Consider the following 22,294-nt stretch of genomic DNA (forward strand, 5'->3'; position numbering starts at 1 on the left):
AAGCTAACAAGTAAACTAAGGGCAATTTCTTCTTGAAGAACAAAAAACTCTGCTGAACTGACCCAGTAAGACTCTTCTGGCCACACCCATTTGTGCTTAGCTGATTGGCTCTCTGGTGGGCACTGGCGTTAGTCCCACATCATAGAACTTACCCCCTAGAACACTCAATACTTGCTTATTTGTTAGGGTCTCTCCTAGCAAGGGAACTAGTGACACTGGGAGCCCACAGCTTGTTCTCCTGGATATCTCCAAGACTTAAAGTGCTGCATGGCAGGTATCATATGGTCAGTCAACTTCTACAAACTGGGTTGAACAAAGTTGAATTAAAACATGTGTCATGTAGGAATTTCCAAAAGCACAGAACCCATAGGGTAGAGAGAAACTGGTTGAATTTAAGGAGGGGATCAAGCTGGCAGCTCAGCAGGGGTCCTGGGAGAACTAAGATACAGGGAGGCACTGACCATGCTGCTTGGATACACGGGGCGTCTGAGAAGATCTCTGTCCCCGTGCCTTTTTGTCCTCTAATCTATCTCATTGGTTGGATGAGACCTACCCATGTTACACTATAGTGGGAAGCTAGCTTTATTTAATCTACAGATTTAAATCTTAATCTTGCTAAATGTCCTAGTAACAAAGAGTGGACTACTATCTGACCAATGCTGGGGTATTATGGCCCTAAAAGAAGTCATTTGCTTGTTTATGCAGCAGCATGAGAAGCAAAATAATAGATCTAAGTATGGTTATAATTTATATTTTATCATAATAACTATTAGTGTAAAATAACCCACTCTAACAAAGACACCGAAATACAACTGCTTAGAGATCAACTTCTCTCTCTACAGCCCAGGACAAATGGAAAGGCCCCTTAATGTACTTGCTTGTATTTAGCTCCCTCCTTTTTTTCTTCCTTCCTTCCTTCCTTCCTATTTATTTTATGCACATGAGCATGTTGCCTGCATGTATGATGTGTTAGTTGCACTGTGTGCATGCCTGGTGTATGATGTGTGACTTACACTGTGTGCATGCCTGCATGTATGATGTGTAACTTACACTGTGTGCATGCCTGCATGTATGATGTGTAATTTGCACTGTGTGCATACCTGGTGTATGATGTGTAACTTGCACTGTGTGCATGCCTGGTGTATGATGTGTAACTTACACTGTGTGCATGCCTGGTGTATGATGTGTAATTTGCACTGTGTGCATGCCTGGTGTATGATGTGTAATTTGCACTGTGTGCATGCCTGCATGTATGATGTGTAATTTGCACTGTGTGCATGCCTGCATGTATGATGTGTAATTTGCACTGTGTGCATGCCTGGTGCCCATGGAGGTCACAAGAGGGCATTGGATGCTTTGGAACTGGAGTTGCAGGTGGTTGTGAGCCACCATGTATGTGCTGGGAACCAAACCCAGGAGACTGCAAAGGTGAAAAGTCCTGTTAACTGCTAAGCCAGTCCTCTGCCTCTACTTGTTCTTATTTGAGACTGTTTGCTCTGGAACCGCAGCAGGTCCCTGCCTCTGGGGCTACCCTGCTAGGCTTACTTTGTTTTCAAGATCATCTAGAAATTCAGGTATTTTTGCTCATCTAGAAAAGCCTCTTTGTCAGCAAGATTGAAGCTTCCTCATGTACACTACATCTGTGAGAAGAAGGCATTGAAGCAAACATCCTTATAAAACTATGGTCCGGCAATAATATATGTAATTTTTACCTGTGGGCTAATGAGATGACTCAGTAATGCAAGGCATTTGCTGCCAAACCCAGTGCTCTTGAGTTGGATTTCTAGGACTCACCCGGTGGAAGGAGAGAGCTAGTTTCCACAAGTTATCCTCCAACCTACACAATACATATACAACAACACATAAATATATAAAATAAAATAAACAATAGTAGTAATTTATACTTGTGTCTTTCTACCTAAAACAGTCATATGTGACATTAGCCAGAAGAAATGCTGAGAAATACATGGGGCACTATTACCTAAAGGACACAAAAATGACTGAGAGTTTTCAGTTTTTGCCATATTAAATGAAAAGATCTTATTTTTTAAGGGTTTTTAAAAAATATTTTACATATGTATGTGAAAGAGAGTGTGTTCTGTGTGTGTGTGTGTGTGTGTGTGTGTGTGTGTGTGTGTGTGTGTGTTTGCCTGTAGAAACCAGAAGAGGGTGCTGGCTCCCCAGGAGCTAGAGTTACAGATGGCTGTGAACTGACAGATGTCGATGCTAGAAAAGAACTCAGGTCCTCTGGAAGACAAGCCAGCACTCTTCACTGTGGGCCATCTCTCCAGTCCTGAGACGTGTCTTCCTATGTTTGAGATTTACTAGTGTTTCTTTCTCTGTAAACAGGTTCTCGCCTTTGTCCACTGTCCTTTAGAATGTCTTCCTCGTCCTGTCAATCTACAGATTATTTCTTTTCACATCAGGGAAATTAGTGCTCTTATGGTACATTGCAAGCCTTTGGCAATTATGCTTGAATTTTAATATTTTGAGTTTTTCAATAAATCTTTGCTATGCAGCAAAACATTCTCAAAAGACCATGTCTTCTCTATTCCCAGATAACCCCAGCTATAACAAATTATGTGACTGACAAACTAGGGAAAAAATTTGTAGAGCCTCCACCATTTGACTTGACAAAGAGTTATTTGGATTCAAATTGCACCATCCCTTTAATTTTTGTGCTGTCTCCTGGAGCAGATCCAATGGCCAGTAAGTATATGTACTATAATTAACACACACGCGCACACACACACACACACACACAAACACACATGCAAGCACTCACACACACAAATACACACACATAAATACACATGCACACACACATACACACACACAGAGTTTAGTCTCTGTGTATGTTTTGCATGCGACTGTATAAATGCACCGTGTGTATGCAGCATATATTCTAGTCTTTGACATAACTAAAATACTTTGTTCAATATACATTGTTACGTGACTGTAAATTCATCAGCAAGTGTGGTGTTCAGGTAAAGGTAGGCAGAAAGTTTCAGGAACTATAAGCCAGAACAGAGGAAGAAGAAGTCGTCATCTATTTTTGCCCTTTGCAGGCCTGCTGAAATTTGCAAATGATAAATCTATGTCTGGAAATAAATTTCAAGCGATTTCACTGGGACAAGGGCAAGGACCAGTAGCAACAAAAATGATTACAGCAGCAATAGAAGAAGGAACTTGGGTTTGTCTACAAAACTGTCATCTTGCTGTCTCCTGGATGCCCACATTGGAAAAAATCTGTGAAGATTTTTCACCTGAAATCTGCAATCCAACCTTTAGGCTTTGGCTCACAAGCTATCCATCTCCAAAAGTATGTTTAATTCCTGTGACGAGGTCCAGTTCCTTTGTTTAGCTGTCTGTTATACTGTATTTCTCAATTAAGTTTTAAACTCTTAACCGTAGAGACTTGCATATATTCCGCAACCTGTACTTATTTTTTAATGCACTGGTGTGTGCATTTTTATGGCTCCAGACGGTTGTCTTGCATAATACTCTCCATTTGTTTTGTCATAGTTCCCAGTAACAATTCTACAGAACGGAGTGAAGATGACCAATGAGCCTCCCACTGGCCTCCGGCTGAATCTCCTTCAATCATATCTCTCTGATCCAATTTCTGATCCTGAGTTTTTCAATGGATGCCCCGGCAAAGAACTGGTAATGTGCAGCCTTCAACACTCTCCAGTTTTGTTCTTATAGTAGTTAAATATGTTGATATAAGGTTTTTATTTAGTATGTTTTCTAAACTGGGTGTGTTTCCTAGTGCAGTAGAAATTGTTTCTACCTGATTCATCATTTTATCCCCAATGGTCTACCTTCTGCTTATGACATAGTCAATACTGAAATAAATAATTTTTGAGTGAATATAGTTTAGTTTATAAACTAAAGGCCAAAAGAGTTTTAAATTACATCAACCACAAAAACCCACTCCTAATGAATCAAAGCAGAAAAGAAACAGCTAACTGAAGAGACAGCCTAGAGAGTGGGAAAAACCTTTGCTAACTACGTAGCTGACAGAATGAATCTAGAACATACAAACAGCTTAAAAACCTCAACAAGAAATTCAACAACTCAGTCAATCAATGATCTAATGGACAAAGGGTGTAATGCGAACATTCAATAAAGATGAAAACATGCACAACCTCACTAGTTATCAGAGACACGTAAGTTAAAACTACATTAGGGGTTCCTCTGACCCAAGTTAGAATGGCAGCCATTTAGAAAACAAACAAAAGGCTGGGGAACAACTGAGTCGCCCACACAGGGTGTCTCACAACCACCCGTACTGCCATGTGCAGGGGATCCAATGGACTCTTCCAGTCTTCATGGGCACTGCACATACAGGGGAGCAGACACGTACATTATACATAAGTCTTTTTTTTTTAAGAAAAATGTTTTTTAAGGAAATAAAAGTAGCTCTACCATACAACACATGTGGATCTTTCTTCAAAGGGCTCCACGTCAACACATCACAGAGACAGCTGCACACATGTTTACTGCAACACTGCTCAATAGATAAGTTGTGGAGCTGCAGTGCACAGACACAGTGGGCTTTTCAGCCATAACGAAGAGTGAGGTTGTGTCACTTGCAGAAAAATGGATAGACAATGTATAAACATACTAAGTAAACTAAGCCAGATCAAAATTTTTCTGTAATTTGGTCTCCTCTATTTTATAAAATAAATTGTGTATGTGTATGACATCAAAGTAGAAGCAAAGATATCTAGGGAAATAAAAGGGAATAAAACAGGCTGGGGAGGATCATGGGAAGCAGAAGTGGGGGGTCTGAGGGAAATATGCTCAGTGGACAATGTACTATTCATGAAGTCCTATTCATACCCCGTAAACATCACGTGCCCTCCTCGGGTCTTGCCTCAGTATGTGTCTTGTCTCGGCACAAGTCTGTCTCAGCTGACATCACTCTGTCCATCAGCCCGAGTCTGTGGAAGCAGCAAGAAACTATACCACACCATAGGAAGTTTTGGTGTGTTTCTCTCTATGGAGTCCCAACAAATGCAGCTCAGCCATGCAGTGTAAGGCGGACCAGTACATGCATGTCACTAGTAGTCACACCTGTGTCCACTTTAACGAAACGTTCCTTCACATGTTTGCCCCAGCAAAACACCATTCAACTGACTTTCCAAAGAACCCTTAGGTTTCTGTTTCAAATGCTTGCAATCTACTGTGTGGGTTCTAAAGAGATGGTGATCATGCCACAGAGCGCTGGTTCAGGAGGCATGTACTTGGCATCCATAATGAATACTGGAAGACAGCGTGAATAGCTCAACTAATGCTTTCACCAAGGCTCTCTGAAAGGAAAGAAGCAACACTGGGAACTGCACATTGGAGTTTAGTCACATTCTCTTCACTAGTCATTCTTTTGCACTTATAGTCTGAAGCACATGCCCACAAATCTACAAGATAATACTGACTGCTGGGATTAAAGACAGCTGTGAATATCAGGTACCATTAACCAACACATTTAGAAAATATTAATTATCTGTATTTTAGTAGCATTTACTATTATAATTTGCTTAGTGTTAGATATTTGAATTAAGCATAAGACGAATGCTTTTATAGAAAGTATGTCTTTAGATACATGCCTTTTTAAAATAGAAGTCTGAAAGGACATCTGACTATAGACCCTGGTAATGAAAAGGTCATCTATTTTTCTAGTTTTACTGATGGAAATCTAATCAGATTTTTCTCTTGTACAATTTTTGCATTAAGGCATGGGAGAAATTGCTTTTTGGAGTTTGCTTTTTTCACGCCCTTGTTCAAGAGAGAAAGAAATTCGGTCCTCTAGGCTGGAATATTCCATATGGATTTAATGAGTCTGACCTACGCATCAGTATCCGGCAGCTGCAGGTAAGATAAGACAGAGCAGCACTTTTGAAGATCACTGCTTAACAGCCCCTGGCCACAGTTAACGGTATTTATGCCGAACATTATAATAAAGATTATTTTACAGAAATTATTAATACTTAGCTGAAGATGTAGCTCAGTAGTAGAATGCTTGCCTAATATACATGAGGCCCCAAGTTTGGTCCCCAGTACTGAGAGGGGGAAAAAAAGAGTTAAAAATAAATTGTTAGTATTTTATCAAATCTTTTAAAAATAACGAATGAGAAACCTTCCTGAACTAAGTCCTGCACTGTGAGAATCCATACAGCTGCTGAAATCCCCACTTTCAAACTGTAATGTAGGCTGAATGGCAGAAACCTGTGTTTGCAAATCGCAATACATGCCGAAAGACCTTGATTTCAACACTGATTTTGAAACTAGCAGTCAATGCAGAGAATATTTTACTTAAAATATTTGCCACCCAACCTGTAAGCAACCAACTAAGAACTGGACGTCTGCCAGGCCGCAGAGAGCGTTTCCCGTGGTCAATCTCCCCAGCACCAACACTGAAGTCCACAGGCATCAGCTAGATCCACCTTCACACCTTTAGGGGTGGAGACTGGGAGAGACTCGTCTAAACCACCCTCATCTGGTCATTCTATCAGGGGCCTCTCTCCAAAGAACCAGAACTCACAGCTGAGTGAGTAACCAACAGGAAAGTGTCTCCATTTCCTGCATATGGTACAAATTTAACATTCTGTTCTCTTGGGGAGACCCAAACAAACATTCATATGTCCTTCCCTAAAGGGAAAACATTTTCACATATTACAAAATTCTTTCCCTCAAAGAATAATCTTCTGTCTTTCTCAGTCCTCTCTCAAATCTCTTCACAATTCTCTTCCCCTGCAAACATGGGAATCTTAAACAAGACTTATTTTAACTGGGCTCAACCATTTATTCTATAATTCAGAGACAGGCAACACTCTCTCAGCCAGTAACATAGCATTGCAGCACGCACACACGCGCGTGCGCACGCGCGCACACACACACACACGTGCACATATGCACATACATTAACATACACCAGGAATGGTGGTCACTCCTGCCATCTCAGCAAATAAATGTCTGAAACAGGTCTATTAGCATGAGTCTGAGGCCAGCCTGGCCTCATAGCATACGAGTAAATAAATAGCAATAGATTTATATATCAGAAAAAATGGGGAATGGAGAAAAAGTATTTCCAAATCAAATACTGAATACCAGACATTCCCTAGCTCCCATAATAATTCTTCACCCCCCCTTTCTGCATAGGTGGGAAAAGAAAAGAAGACTGCCATTTTCACATTGAAATGAAGTGAAAGGATTTAATTTTTTCTTTTCTCACTTCTATCTTTGCTTCAGTTGTTTATAAACGAATATGACACAATCCCATTCGAAGCTATCTCTTACCTGACTGGGGAGTGTAACTATGGAGGGAGAGTGACAGATGACTGGGACCGGCGCCTCCTATTAACCATGCTGGCTGACTTTTACAACTCATTAATCATTGAAAACCCTCACTACAAGTTCTCTCCCAGTGGAAACTACTTTGCGCCTCCCAAAGGCACTTATGATGAGTACATTGAATTCATTAAGGTAAATTGTGTCCAGAAGCTTGGATAAGACAGGTGTGTGTGTGTGTGTGTGTGTGAGAGAGAGAGAGAGAGAGAGAGAGAGAGAGAGAGAGAGAGAGAGAGAGAGAGAGAGAGGAGGGAGGAGGGGAAGAGAAAAAGAGAGGGAAGGAGAAAGAGAAGGGGGAGAGGAGGGAGGAGGAGAGGTAGGGAGATGGAGAGAGATGGAGGGGGAAAGGGGGAAGGGGGAGAGGAGGGGGAGAGATTTAAGTGAATGGTGAGTAGTACCCTGTAATGTACAAGTTTAGGCAAGCAAGATTTTAATGACCTTTCAGACTCATTTTTTGTTCGTATAATTACTGGACATCAGGAAATCTAAAACTTGTGGTACTTGATGCATAGTTGACTCTTAACCCCTTATTGTTTGTATATCTGCCATATGAATTAATGCTTCAGTAGGAAAAGAAAAAAGGACCTGCTTCCCTCTGTCCTTGTGGCATTATCTGGATGAATGGCAGCTTAATGGGAGAAAAAAATCACATAATTTGTATTAATTTAATATTTGATGTATACAGGAGCTTTAGTGAAAGATTGAGAACCTAAAGAAGCAGTTTACTTGGCATTTATAAAGCCATTTAAATACACAGCGACTATAGAGAACTGAATACACAAAGGGGAAACCCTGGCTCCTACAAGGTGCTAAACAATGAGAAAGGGATTTCGACATTTGCAGGGGACGGGCGGGGGGGGGGGGGGGGGGACGATGAATAATGTTACCTCAGTGAAGTCTGCAGACTCTTTCTGTCTCCAGTAAGAAGAAAATCCCTCCTCCTCTTGGCACAGCACAAGGGGAAACTTACACCGTGTTGTTAGGCAGATTAGGGCAGGATGAAGACTCTAAACCCGTTCATATTAAATAACCTTTAGCTCAAAGTGACTGTTCCGCTAAGGCAGTGTTAACACTGCCTTACACAGTGACACACCCTGATCCCACTGAGTATGTGATGCGTGCTTCATGTCTTCCCTTAGAAACTTCCGTTTACTCAGGAACCCGAGATATTTGGATTACATGAAAATGTTGATATCTCCAAAGATCTTCAGCAAACGAAACTCCTTTTTGAGTCCTTGCTCCTCACCCAGGGTGGCGTCAAGCAGACAGGCTCCTCGGGAAGCACTGACCAGATCCTGTTAGAAATTACTGAGGATATCCTCACACAGGTAATGCTTGGCTTAAATGCAGCGCACGTGCTGTGATGGAAATGTGGTCTGTCCTGGGAGTGATTAGCAAGTTCTTTACTTGCCAAACACTAGTTCCAAATCTGCTAGGTGGTGGGAATAATTTCAGTTGTTGTAAGGGCTTTTCTTTTTGAGAACTTAATTTTTTTTTTGAGAAATTAATTTAAAATAGTTTGTAAAATGCCTACTACATAGCCAAGTGCTTAGTAACTACAGTTGTGGATGAACTAATGTACGTACGGTGTATTTCCATTTCTAAATAAAAGATTTTTTAGAAATAGAATGTTCTGAACCTGCTGGTTCAAGGAGCATCCGGTTTTTATCTATATCTCGGGAGGGGAGGTGGAAGGCACAAGGAGGTGATGTCAGTGCTCGGCCAGCATCTACATCCCACGGGACAGCCCAGTGCACTCAGCCTTCTGGGTACTGCAGAGAGGTGCTGTGTTGTCACCTCTACTCTGTCTCAAGTCAATAGAGTGCCTGAGGGAAAGTCCAGCAGATGATAACCCTCACAGCCATCTTTATAGTTCCCTTGTGATGTAAACACTGGATATACGGCCATACATATCTGGCCCCTAGTCCACTTGCCTCCAGACTCCATGGGCTGTACCACCACAGGATTCCCTCAGTAATCCTGGCTATGGTCACTAAAGTAGGAAGGGGCATGGCTCTACTTGCCACCCTGCGGGAAGACAACAGTCAGTCAGAGCCTCCACACTGCTGACTCTGCAATCTGCCTCTGTGGGGAAAGGCTGTTGACTTCACAAGTGCTCTCTCCAATAAGAACCGTTACCCCCGTTGAAGGAATCACAGAAAGGACTGGAAGAGCTTGAAGGGGCTCGAGACCCCATATGAACAACAATGCCAAGCAACCAGAGCTTCCAGGGACTAAGCCACTACCCACAGACTATACATGGACTGACCCTGGGCTCCAACTGCATAGGTAGCAATGAATAGCCTAGTAAGGGTACCAGTGGAAGGGGAAGCCCTTGCTCCTGCCAAGACTGAACCCCCAGTGAACAGGATTGTTGGGGGGAGGGCGGCAATGGGGGGAGGATGGGGAGGGTAACACCCAAAGAGAAGGGGAGAGGGGGGTTAGGGGGATGTTGGCCTGAAAACCGGGAAAGGGAATAACAATTGAAATGTAAATAAGAAATACCCAATTTGGGCTGGAGAGATGGCTCAGTGGTTAAGAGCACCGACTGCTCTTCCAGAGGTCCTGAGTTCAATTCCCAGCAACCACATGGTGGCTCACAACCATCCGTAATGGGATCTGATGTCCCCTTCTGGTGTGTCTGAAGACAGCTACAGTGTACTCATATACAAAATAAATAAATAAATCTTTAAAAAAAAATACCCAATTTAATAAAGATGGAGAAAAAAAAAGAGCCCTAAGAAGGACCCAGCAGGAGATTTATGACTTGTTTGGGGTAAGGGAAGTAGGCTGAGTCAAAGTCTTTAATACCAAGAGTGGCCTATAACTCTGGGACAAGAAAGGCATCTTGACTCTCAGTTCAACCATTCCCAGGCTGGGAAGCTCCCTGGCTGCTTGAGGAGCATGAACTCCAATGTCTCAGGACTTGTCAACATTCCACAAGCCTTGTCATCTTGTCACCTGAGTGTCCATGAACTGAAACCCCTTACTTTCTCCCTGTGCTCTAGAGCATTTTTACACTTACAGGATTGGCTATTGGATAGGAGGGTAAGTTAACCAGTGATAATTGGTTATAAGTAAATATAAAACTGTTATAAAATTGTGAATAAATTTTATCAGTGGGGAACAAGACTTAGTTTTAAAAAAGAAACGGTACAGCCTCTTAGAAATATAATGTCTTCATCTGTAAAGTGGGAATTACAATGCTTACCTATGTGTTAGCTATTATTGACCTTAGAGTGGAATGAAACCTATTGTCTGCTCTGAGAGCAACCCGTGATTTTCAGCATCTGTTCTTTCAGCTCCCAAACGATTTTGACATTGAAGCAGCACTAAGGAGTTATCCTGTGAGGTACGAAGAGAGCATGAATACTGTGTTAGTGCAAGAAATGGAACGCTTCAACAAGTAAGTAAATCCCCAGGAATTCAGAGAGCAACCAACCAAAACTGATAAAATGACAAGCTGGTATTGAATTTAAAAATCTTTTTAAAAGTATTAAAATCCTCCTTTTTTGTCTTTTTTGTTTCTGTTTTTGTTTTTTGTTTTTTTCTTAAATACCATACCCTTGGGCCCCAGGAGAATTTGGGGGTGAGGAATGTTTCAGGACAGAGTCTCTGTATAGTCCTGGCTGTCCTAGAGTTTGCTCTGTAGACCAGACTGGCCTGAAACTCAGAGAGATCTGCCTGCCTCAGCCTCCCAAGTACTGGGATCAAAGGTGTGTGCCTCCACTGCCAGGCAAGGAATTCCTTTATCATGTAAAAATGGTGATGACAAAGAGATCCAATGACTGGAAATAGTCTTTAGTCACGTGACTTCCCATCTGTTACTGTCCTCCCTCTTCCCAAAGTAAAGATGGGGTTGGAGAGATGGCTCAGCAGTTATGAGCGTTATGAGCACTTGCTGCTTTTCCAGCAGACTGAATTCTGTTCCCAGCAGCCTCATCAGACAGCTCACAACTACCTGTAGCTCCAGTTCCACAGTTTCCAACTCCCTCCTACGGCCTCCATGCAACAGTACCCATACACAGATACCAAACATGCACATAATTAAAAAGAGAAATTAAAAAAAAAAAAAACAAGAGAGTGAACTTGAGCTGGGTCTCTGTGTCCTTTCTGCCAGTTTCTGACACTGGCATGTGCTTTCTTTCTCTTTTTTAAGAGCTGTGGCCCAGATTAGCCATCAATTAGCCATTAGACCTCATTTATTTGTTGTTTGGTTGGTTTTTGAGACAGCATAGCCCAAGTTGACTTCAAACTTGCTATTAGCTCCCACTGGCCTTGAACTCCTAAATCTTCTGCCTCCACCTCTGAAGGTCCTGAAGTACAGGTGTGTGGTCCTATGCTTGGCTCCCTTTTCTTACTGAAGTGGATTAGGTATACCATGCTAAATAAATTATTTGTTCTGACTTCTATTGATTTTTTTTTTTTTGTAATTCAATATTGGATCGAGAAATAGAAAGTTGTTTTGTTGTGAGTTTTCTGTAATATTTCTATGTTTATCTTGTTTTCTGGACTTGTTGATATTATAAGGCTCAAAGTGAGTCTTAACTACCGGGAGACCTCCCCCCCACCCCCCAAGTGAGACACGAGAATGAAGTTTGATGCAAATGCAAGAGGTTTATTTTCCAGCGCGTTGGGGACAACCTTCAATCAGCCCCTTGTGGCAAGTGACTAGAAGGCGACCCCGAATGGCCATAACAAGCAGTTTTTATACTTTTTAGAGGTACAGGTTGCATCAGCAAGGTTACAGTTTAAACTTATTAGCTAAGCACATTGACCCTTGAATCTACTGGCTAGCAAGCATATGACATGTATTAGAACTCTTACCTGGGACCAGAGGGTCAAGTGACCATCAATACATTCTGTGCTTCTTCAAAAATGTCCTGTCCCTGCTCTTCCTGAGAATTGTGGGTGGAGAATGGATCTTGGCCGGGCCTTGGCCTGAGGCGGGAAGCTGGTGCTTGGCCTAATCTTGACCTGAGGCGGTGGGTGTAAAACTGGCAAAAGCCCCTAGCATCCCCATAACCTACCTACTTTCTACCAGGTTAATAGCTCTTACACTTAGTAAGAACCAGGGCCCTTCAATATATTAAGGTAAAGTAATTAAAATACCACGCTGCTCCACTTAACCCTGGAATCTTTTAGGGCATGGAGTCCGTTTCCTTGCCTCTTTGTTAGACTGGATCCTAAGACCTCACGGATGCTAGCCAGATGTACTCCCACTGAGCTACAATTCCAAGCATAATTTAGCATTTCTTATATAAATATAATAATTATATATACATAATCTCTCAGCTCATCAAGCTTCCTTATCCACTAAGGTATATTAATGGTGATTTCAACTGTTGAGCCTGAGTAGAAAGCAGAGTTTGAAAATGTACAAATCAATATGTGCTTTATGCTTCAATGCAGGGTTTCCATTTTCAGCCATTATATAATACTTGTTTGGTTTTTGTGAAACAAGGCCTTGCTCTATAGCACAGACTGTCTTTGACCTCACTGTATAGCCTCAAACACAAATCCTGTCTAAGTGGTTCATGCATGGAGAGCACAGTGTATGTTGTCATATCCTGTTTGCTTACCCTTTTCAGCTGTCTCTATGTTACCACGTTACCTGTGACATCATTTACCCTTATTACCTCGTTACCTGTGACATCATTTACCCTTATTACCTCGTTACCTGTGACATCATTTACCCTTATTACCACGTTACCTGTGACATCATTCACCTTTATTTTTCCTTGGGTGATTCTTTGCTTGTGTCCATTGTGTCCTCCCAAATGTCCAGAAATCCAAAGAAACCCGTAGGGGAGTTCAAATATGACATCTCACAGCCGTAGGGAGAATAGTCCTAGAGTTCACGCGACTTAGGAAGAGTCACAGTATTTAATGTAGCTACAGGCAGAAGCAAGGCTGGGACGGCCTGAACTCAGTGTACCTTATACAGTGGTTGAAACAGAAACAACATTAAGCATGGCGCAGAAGAGAGAGCGCAGAAAACAGAAGGTAAGCTTTTACAGTCGACTGGCGACCTGCTGCCAGTGACACACAGTGGAGGACCTGCAGCTGGGGACTGGTGGGCATAGTGCGAACCTAACTCAAAACACAGCAAGACTTAACCCCAGGCTGGAGCCATGCTGGGGCTGTGGTGCAGCGGGGGAAACTAGGCGGGCATAGTGCGAAACTAACTCAAAACACAGCAAGACTTAACCCCAGGCTGGAGCCATGCTGGGGCTGTGGTTCTACTGTAGGCTACAAGCCTACCATGCGTACGGCCCTGAGTGCAGTCACCAACACCACAAACAAACCAACAACCAGAGACGATAAAACGACTGAAAGAAAACACAGAGGGAAATTGTAGGACTCTAGTCTGGATGGTGATGTGATTTTTTTTCTTTTTCTTTAAGATCTGATGCCACCCTACCCCACCCCACCGCCCCAGGGTGGGTGGCAAAGATAGACAAATAAAATTGTCTGAAAATACAAAAGTTCTCTATATCAAAGGAAGCAATCAAATGGTGGGAGATATAAAACATATCTAAAGAATCCATGCAACTTACAGAAATCAGGCAAGCATTGTGATTGATCAACAGGCAAGCATCTTGAACATTGTCACGCAATATCTAAAGGCCATCAGCAGCACCTTTTAGAGATGCAAGTAAACAAATGCCATCCCTCGCTCCCACAAGGACAGCAGTTACTTGAAAACAGCATGGCGTGTCCTCAAAAAAATATTAGCATACCACCCAGCTGTCTCGGTTTCTAGTATTCACTGTGTCAAAGCGAGGTCCGACTCCCACTGCAGCATCCTTCCCAACTATCGTGTTATAGAATCAACCCGCCCCCAGCAGAAACTCCCACACCAGTATTTATTCCTAAGAAGAAAGGAATTCTTTCATCCGTGACAGCAGTGATAGAACTGAAGGACACTTGCTGAGTGAAACAAGCCAGACCCAGAAAGACAGACAGTGCACACTCTCATTTTTACGGGAACTAATTACGGGAACTAATCGTATATGAGCAAAGAGTACAAGGTGGTTATCTGCAGCTGGGAGATGGGAGGATGGAGGATAGGGGTCTGGGTGTGCAAAAGCTCAGCCACACAGAAGGGAAAAGCTTGGGCTGTCACGCCTAGTACACATAGTAATTTTGCACGTGTTTCATTTCAATTCCAAAGAGCTGTAAGTTTCCAATGTTCTCATGACAATATTTGCAGTAACATGTTAGTGAGTTTAATATAAATTTCCAATTATATTGAAAATTGTAATACCACCTTGCATTCCATAAACATACAATTACAAGTTATCAATATATAATTTTTAGAGTTATTTAGGTCCTGGGAAATAATAGCCAGAAGTTAATTTGATATTATTTGATACTAACATATAATAATAATAATAATAATAATAATAATAATAATAATAATAATGGCACGACTGGTATTAGTCTATATTTTAAAGTGGTTTACCACTTATGGTGGTGCATGCCTCTAATCCTAGCACTCAGGAGGCAGAGGCAGGGGGATCACTGTGAGTTCAAGGTCAGTCTGGTCTACGTAGCCAATTCCAAATCATCCAGGACTGCATAGTAAGACCCTGTCTCAAAAAAAGTATGTAATAGCTGAAAAATACTTCTTCAAATGGCACCTACAGTTACCTCCCCACCTACCGAGTGCACACAGCCATGCTTTGGGAAACACACCCGTAAAGCATGTCTCCTGCTGTCTCTTCTTTGGCAGATTGTACATTGTTCTATCAAATCTGTTGATGATGAAGTTCCTTTCATTGCAGTTTAATTATAACTATCCGTAATACTCTGCGGGACCTCAAAAAGGCGATTAAAGGTGTAGTTGTGATGGACTCTGCATTGGAAGCACTTTCTGGCAGCTTGCTTATTGGAAAGGTTCCAGAAATGTGGGCACAGCGATCGTACCCAAGTCTGAAGCCCCTTGGAAGTTACATCACAGATTTCCTGACCCGGCTGAAGTTTCTAGAGGTAAAGTATTAGGTAGATAGGTGACAAGTAGATAAGTAGATGATAGATGGATGGATGAACAGATAGATCATTTTATACGTAAAATATACACTATTTCAAATGAAAACTATATATCAAATGTTGCCCCAAATGACCACGTAGCACAATATGGACTTAGCACTGTTGACCAGGGGTCATCTCAATGTCCCCAGGTGGAATGGACCATGATTGATAACTCCTGGTTATGTAACCAAGTATACGAAGATTATAAGATGCACGCACTTTGAAGCAGAAAATGGACATTTACTTTACTCAAACTCAAGTGACATCTATATTTATGAAAGCTCTTAGTCTGTGATTCCCAGACACTACTGTTTACCTTGTGACTTTATACAAAATTGTCCTTTGTCTAAAAATGAAAGCCTTTTCTTCTACTTTATCTCAAAATTGGAGAAATCCTTTGAATCTACCTTCCTAGGCCTTCCCCAGCATGTGCACATGCATATGCATGTACATGTGCACACGTGTGTGAGCACATACACAGGGATGTTCAGGGCACAGGAAAGTATAAGGTAAGAAACTGGTTTTCTTCCTTGCCCCCTCTGCTTCCTCATTTCATAGTCTATGTTTACACGAAGGTACAATATGGGGAGAGCTAGAGGCATACTTTGAGAGTAGGGTGCTCCCCAAAAGTCGTACCAAGTGCTGCCATACCTTTGGCTTACCCTCTGTCATCTGCCACCATGAAAATGGCCAGATGTCAGTCACATGTCCCACTCCAGTTGGTCGGCAGAGTTCTACCACTAGGAAAGTTGGACTGGACGTACAGCAGGGCTGAGGAAGGGCGGCAGTGTCTTCCCAGAGACAGAGAGACACAGTGCTCATTCCGTACAGGCAGGACCACCATATAGTCCTGGCTAATTAGAGAAAAGAATTCCTGAAAGTAAAGGGCACACCTAAAAATATTCTCTGGGGCCGCATCATAGAGGATCTTGAATAGGACACCAGGATGTTTGGTTTTACTTTGATGGGCTGCTGACAAGATGACAAATCTGGCCCACGCCATGTAGGCAGACGAGTTTCAGGGACATTGTTGAGATATTAAGTAGACAGGAGCAAGAGAAATGTGCACACTGGCACAGAAAGAAGACCGAGAGCCCTAATCCTGAGGGGCAGTGCACCCGCAGACACGGGGACACCAGGGCTCCCAATCTGGAATAGCACAGGTTAAAGCTTCAGCTGATGGGTAAAATTTCTAAAGATGGTGGCTCTTTACTGGGCCAAACAACACAATGAATACTCACAATCACGTCTTCTCTTTTGTAGGAGATTTGAATCCTTCAAATTAAAGTTACTCAAATTAATGCTGGAACCACTTTGAATTTCCAAGAAGAATAACTAGAAGAAAACAAGGGGGGAAGAGAACATTTGATGTCAGGGAAAGTCTTGTAATGAAAGTAGGGGCAGCCTAGATGAAAGCAGGAATTGTGTGTAGCGGCACTTTTGCAAACATAGCCGTAATGCATTTTGTTTTTCTTTACAGGATTGGTTCACTATGGGGAAACCCAATGTGTTTTGGATCTCTGGTTTCTTTTTCACCCAAGCCTTTTTAACTGGAGCTATGCAGAATTATGCCAGAAAATACACCATCCCTATTGATTTGCTAGGCTACGAATTTGAGGTACAAAAGGTCACTTCTTTAACTAAACAGTTAAAGTGATATTAAATCAGTCATATATTTGAGCAAGAAGAATAAGCAAAATGTACATGTTAAAGCCAAATATAATCAAATTAAATTACTTTTTATTCTTCGTGTTTTATAAAGTATGTAAATTTTGTCTTGCTGTATCTAGAACTTTCATAATCTCAATATTTGATACAAATAATTCAGTATTGTTCTTATGTTGACAAAAATTAATGTGGGGTACAATAAAACCTGATAAAATGCTTCAAAATAACTGTACACGGCTGGGTAGATAGCTCAGCTAGTAAGATGCTTGCCACAGAAATCTGAGCACATGGCTTCTGCCACCAGAACCCATGTAAAAACACTGGGCAGTGACATGCGTTTGTAATCCCAGCCCTAGAGAGGCGGGTAGCTGGATCCCTGAGGCTCACAGGCCAGCCAACCAAGATGGATGTCTCCTCAAGAATGACACCCAAAGGATGACCTCTGGCCTCCAGACACGGATGCACACCCAGGCTCTTGCACCTGCATGTGCACACCAATGCACGCCCTTGTATGCACACTGCACACACACACACACCAACAGCTATACAGTATTATATATTCCTATAGATTATGGATAAAAACATCTCATAGTCTAACAGGTTTTATTTCTATGTATCCTGACTGTTCCACCAGGGTTTTCTTGTGACATGAAGGTATGTAGTGAACAATATTAATAGCTATTAATTGTTATTAATAGTGTGGTTATTAATAGTAGTGTTAACCTCTTCAGGTGATTCCTTCCGATAACGCCACCAATCCACCTGAAGACGGCGTTTATATTCATGGACTGTATCTTGATGGCGCACGCTGGAACAGGACCAGGTTAGTGCTGTGAATGAGGGGCTCTCTGCCACCGCAGATGACACACCCTCTCCTGCCTGCCACCGCAGATGACAGACCCTCTCCTGCCTGCCACCGCAGATGACACACCCTCTCCTGCCTTCTTGAACCCAAAGGAACTCTTCTGTAAGAAGTAACAGATCCTCGGAATCCTTACACAACGTCATTGTTCAGGCTGGGACAGTTGATGAGTGACTGTATTAGGTCCTAACAACTTTAGCTAATGTTCCAGTCGTCTCCTGCTTCTACTTGATGACAGCTCCCTTACGTCCTGTACTGTGTGGGACTGAACCAATTTGAAACAAATGACAGATTAATGAAGTTCCCATTTATGGAAAGGAAATCTGTTTACATCTGATTGTGGGGGGGGCAGGGGAGGGGGAGAGAAAGAGAGGGGCGGTTGCCGTTTTGTTTTGAGAAACATAAGAGCAAACCACTGAGCTTTTCTTGGTTTAGAAGAAGTAGGAATAAAAAGGCAGAACGTTTTTTTTTTCCTTAGAACCCTGGTCCTTAACAATTCATTTATCCAAACAGTCTATTTTCGAAGACAGGGTTGGACTTTGCTCCCAAGTCTTAAAAGATGGAGGCAGGAAGATTTGCCAGTGAGGGAGCAATACAGGAATTCTATAGAGATAATTCCAAGGCAGAGTAATGAAGAGGCCCATCCACTTCAGGGCCTCCATAGGTTTGTGACCACATCATAATGCAAAATGTATCCAGTCCAACTTCAAAAGTCCCTGTAGTCTGTCACAGTCCTACGCTGTTGAGGAGTCTACAGTTCCGAGGCTCTTCTGAGACTCATGGCTATCTGTGTACCTACCTGTAAAGTCAAAGGCAGATCCCTTCCTTCCAATGTACACAGGGTATTCATTGCTATTCCAAGGTAGGGAAGGGATGTGACGAGGGATGACTGAGCAAAGCAGGGGCCAAAACAACTGGGCAGATTCCAAATTCAAACCCCATTCCCAGATAACCGCTCATTTCTGTCTCCTTTCTGATCTCTGTCTCGCTATGTCTATCTCTCTCTTTGTCTGTCTGCCTCTCTCTCTCTCTCTCTCTCTCTCTCTCTCTCTCTCTCTCTCTCTCTCTCTCTCTCTGTCTGTCTGTCTAATCTTCCCCCTATCTCTGGTCCTCTCATATAATGAAGGCCAGTGTCCTGCTAGCACTCTGTTCTAATGAGCAGACCTCAGCAGTAACTAACGTTGTCCATCTATTTCTCTTTTCAGTGGACTGCTGGCTGAACAACATCCCAAACTTCTGTTTGACCTGATGCCCATCATATGGATAAAACCAAGTAAATATGTAACAAGTACATTTGTTTTACAGAGAGTAATGGTGGATAGTCATTGTTCCCCTTGTTTTTCTCAAACCTTTTAGGGTTTAATTCAGTTTTTGATTTATAAAAGATGGACTGTCTGTGCTGTACATATTTTGCGGCATTTCTATTGTTTTGGGAACAGCACTCTGCTTCTTTATGCTCTTGGCTTTAAGGGCTGGAGAATGGCTCAGCAGCTAAGAGTGCTTGCCATTTTCCCAGAGTTCAGTTCCCTCACCCACAGCTGACAGCCTGTAACTCTCAGCTCCAGGGACCTGAGATTCTCTTCCAGCCTGCTGGTAGCTCTAGCCGAGGTGATGTGACAGGCATGTTCTACACACACTGTGTAGGCACAAGTTCACACCTGGCACCCATACACATAGACACACACGCATAAGACGTGAATTAAAAAATAACCATCATTTTGAGATAGCCTTGTGTACTCTATTAGGTTGGCTCCACCTCTTTTTTTTTTTTCTTTTTTTCGGAGCTGGGGACGGAACCCAGGGCCTTGCGCTTCCTAGGCAAGCGCTCTACCACTGAGCCAAATCCCCAGCCCCTTGGCTTCACCTCTTAAGAGAGGCTTTCACATCATCCTCATCTTCCCTTATTCATTCCTTCCTTCCTTCCTTTTTTTTTTTTTTTTTTAAATTGTTTGGCTGTTTTGTTGGTTTGGTTGGGTTTTTTGAGAGAGGGTTTCTCTGTGTGGCTCTGACTGCCCTAGAACTCAGAGATCATCCTACCTCTGCCTCCCAAGTGCTGGGGTTAAAGGCCCATCATTGTTTTTCTTTTCTTTTCTTTTCTTTTTTTTTTCTTTCTTTCTTTTTTTTTTTTTTTTTTTGGTTCTTTTTTTCGGAGCTGGGGACCGAACCCAGGGCCTTGCGCTTCCTAGGTAAGCGCTCTACCGCTGAGCTAAATCCCCAGCCCCCATCATTGTTTTTCTAAAAGTGAACTAATGACAATAATAATGAGGCTCATTCACTTTTAGTTTTAGCTTTTTGAAATGATGTGATCAGACCTAGCGCCTCTCACGTACGAGGCCAGTGCTCCACCACTAACGCAGATACACCCTTATTTCTAAATAACAGTGGTAAACATATCCACAACCTACCTACGCTCACCACCCAACCTATGAAATGTCTTTCCTATTAATGGGATTCAACCATGACAAGTGGGGCTCCAACTTAGAAAGGCTCCTAATGCCTTAGATCTGGCTTCTAGGAGTGGTCCACAGGGTGTGCTGTGAGTTTACAGAGTTGGTATATTCTCCTTGTCAGCGAGCCGCTGCTTCTAATTGACAAGGCATAACGCTGGCGAGTAGACTGGCTTCACACCTGCATGGACACTGGACTTCTTGGCATTTGCTTCATTTGTAAATCAAGATGTCCAGTGCAGTTCTAAAGAGTCCTATTAGAGTTCAAAGTCGTTTCTCCCTCAATCTCTTCTACCACACACTATATTTGACTTCTTCTTCTCCAACTTGTCCCCTTTCCCTTCCCTCCATATCCTCTCTACAGGTTTTTCATGCCTGTTAAGAGATCAAAACTGTTTTTCTAAGATTCGTTTTTATGTAGCTGGAGAGATGGCTCAGCAGTTAAGAGCACTCCCTGCCCTTCCAGAGGACTCGAATAGTCTCCCCGCACCCATGTTGGGTGGCTGACAACTGCCCGTAACTCCAGTTCCAGTGGACCCAGTGTCCTCTTCGGGACTCTGTGGGAAACTGAACTTACGTTCACGTGCTCCCATCCCCACACAAAACGCACACATATACCCACAATTATCTTAAAGTTTTATTTTTTAAGTTATGTGCTTGTCTTTGTGTACCTGTGAAGCCAGGAAAGGGCGTCAGATCTCCTAGGTCTGGAATTACAGAAAGTTGTGAGCTGCCAGATGTAGGTGCTGGGAGCTGAACTGGGGGCTCTAGGACAGCAGTCAGTGTCTTAACCACTGGGCCACCTCTCCGATCCCATAAGAGGACAAAACTTTACAGTCAGCTCCTGGTTTCTAGGCCTAGACTCATGTCCCATATGAAAGTGCTTGCCTTGATATAACAACTGTTTATATTTAAATTTAAATCTTCCAAACATCACACTCAAGATCTTGGACATTCTATTACAAGGTAAAGAGGATTATTTTAGAAACGGTTGTTTCCTCTTTCTTTAATGAGAATGTTTGTCTCTTTCTCATTTTTCAAGATGTAAAGACTGAGATTGTGAAGACAGATGCCTACGTCTGTCCCCTCTACAAGACAAGCGAACGTAAAGGAACTCTTTCCACGACAGGACACTCGACCAACTTTGTCATTGCAATGCTATTGAGGACAGAACTGCCTGCTCAACACTGGATCAAGCGCGGGGTGGCTCTGCTCTGTCAGTTGGATAACTAAGTCAAGCGAGTTTAGAAAGTGTCTGATCATTTTTTTAATTTTTCACCTACTTAAAAAAAAATCCCCAAACTGAGTATTGTGGTGTCTTCTTTGAACTTGTCTTTGCTGTGTTCAGTCTGGCCCCCTCATCCCTAGCTAGAAAAGTTCCATAACCAGATCCCCTTGTGAGTTTAGCTGGATGCCTTCAGAGAGATGTGGAACCAAGTGTTACATTGAGACATACAAAAGTCTTTATAGATTTCATTTAGTTCCTTAAAGCTTGATAAAACATAGGAAAACTTGGCATCAGGTGGGTGTAATTGAGCTTATGTTAGCGGGCATGTCCCTCACGAGGGCTGACCTGTCCAGCTCCAGTCATTGCACACATCCTCTCAGCTACCTGAAGTCACTATGCACGGACACTCGGACACTCAGAAGCATGGCGAGGAAAATACTAAGACAAAGAGCCAAAACCTGTTTCTCATACTTCTAAGATACTATTCTAATTTCTCAAAGTATCCTTGTGAGTAACAAGGAAGTGAAGGGACATGGCAAAGCAGACTGGTGGTTAGTGCAGTTCCCATGGCTACAGTGACTTCATTCCTCTTGGCAGTTCACTTTTTTATTGGAACTGTCAAGTGTTTTACATTTTTTTTCCATTTTGTTTTATTACTAGTAGTAGTATTAGTATGTGGAGAGAAAGGGTAGAGAGAGG

General features: G+C 42.4%; 1 protein-coding gene across 3 annotated transcripts in view; it reads left to right on the forward strand.

Moving 5' to 3' along the window:
• The window catches only part of Dnah12 (dynein, axonemal, heavy chain 12), a 154,733-nt gene extending 133,060 nt beyond the window's left edge, over positions 1-21,673 (forward strand). For 2 of the 3 annotated variants that reach the window (XR_015639291.1, XM_087587488.1), the window contains exons 64-75: positions 2,559-2,709; positions 3,069-3,322; positions 3,526-3,666; positions 5,740-5,877; positions 7,255-7,488; positions 8,493-8,681; positions 10,656-10,759; positions 15,144-15,348; positions 16,871-17,008; positions 17,790-17,881; positions 19,126-19,193; positions 21,410-21,673. Coding sequence is in view for 2 of the 3 variants with exons in the window: in XM_087587488.1 (XP_087443614.1) it covers positions 2,559-2,709; positions 3,069-3,322; positions 3,526-3,666; positions 5,740-5,877; positions 7,255-7,488; positions 8,493-8,681; positions 10,656-10,759; positions 15,144-15,348; positions 16,871-17,008; positions 17,790-17,881; positions 19,126-19,193; positions 21,410-21,600 (1,905 nt within the window). In the remaining variant the exon portion in view is untranslated. 3 annotated transcript variants of the gene reach the window in all.
• Positions 21,674-22,294: the final 621 nt, after the last annotated feature.

Source organism: Rattus norvegicus, chromosome 16, assembly GCF_021556685.1.
Source record: "Rattus norvegicus strain SHRSP/BbbUtx chromosome 16, alternate assembly SHRSP_T2T, whole genome shotgun sequence".
Taxonomy (NCBI): Eukaryota; Metazoa; Chordata; class Mammalia; order Rodentia; family Muridae; genus Rattus; species Rattus norvegicus.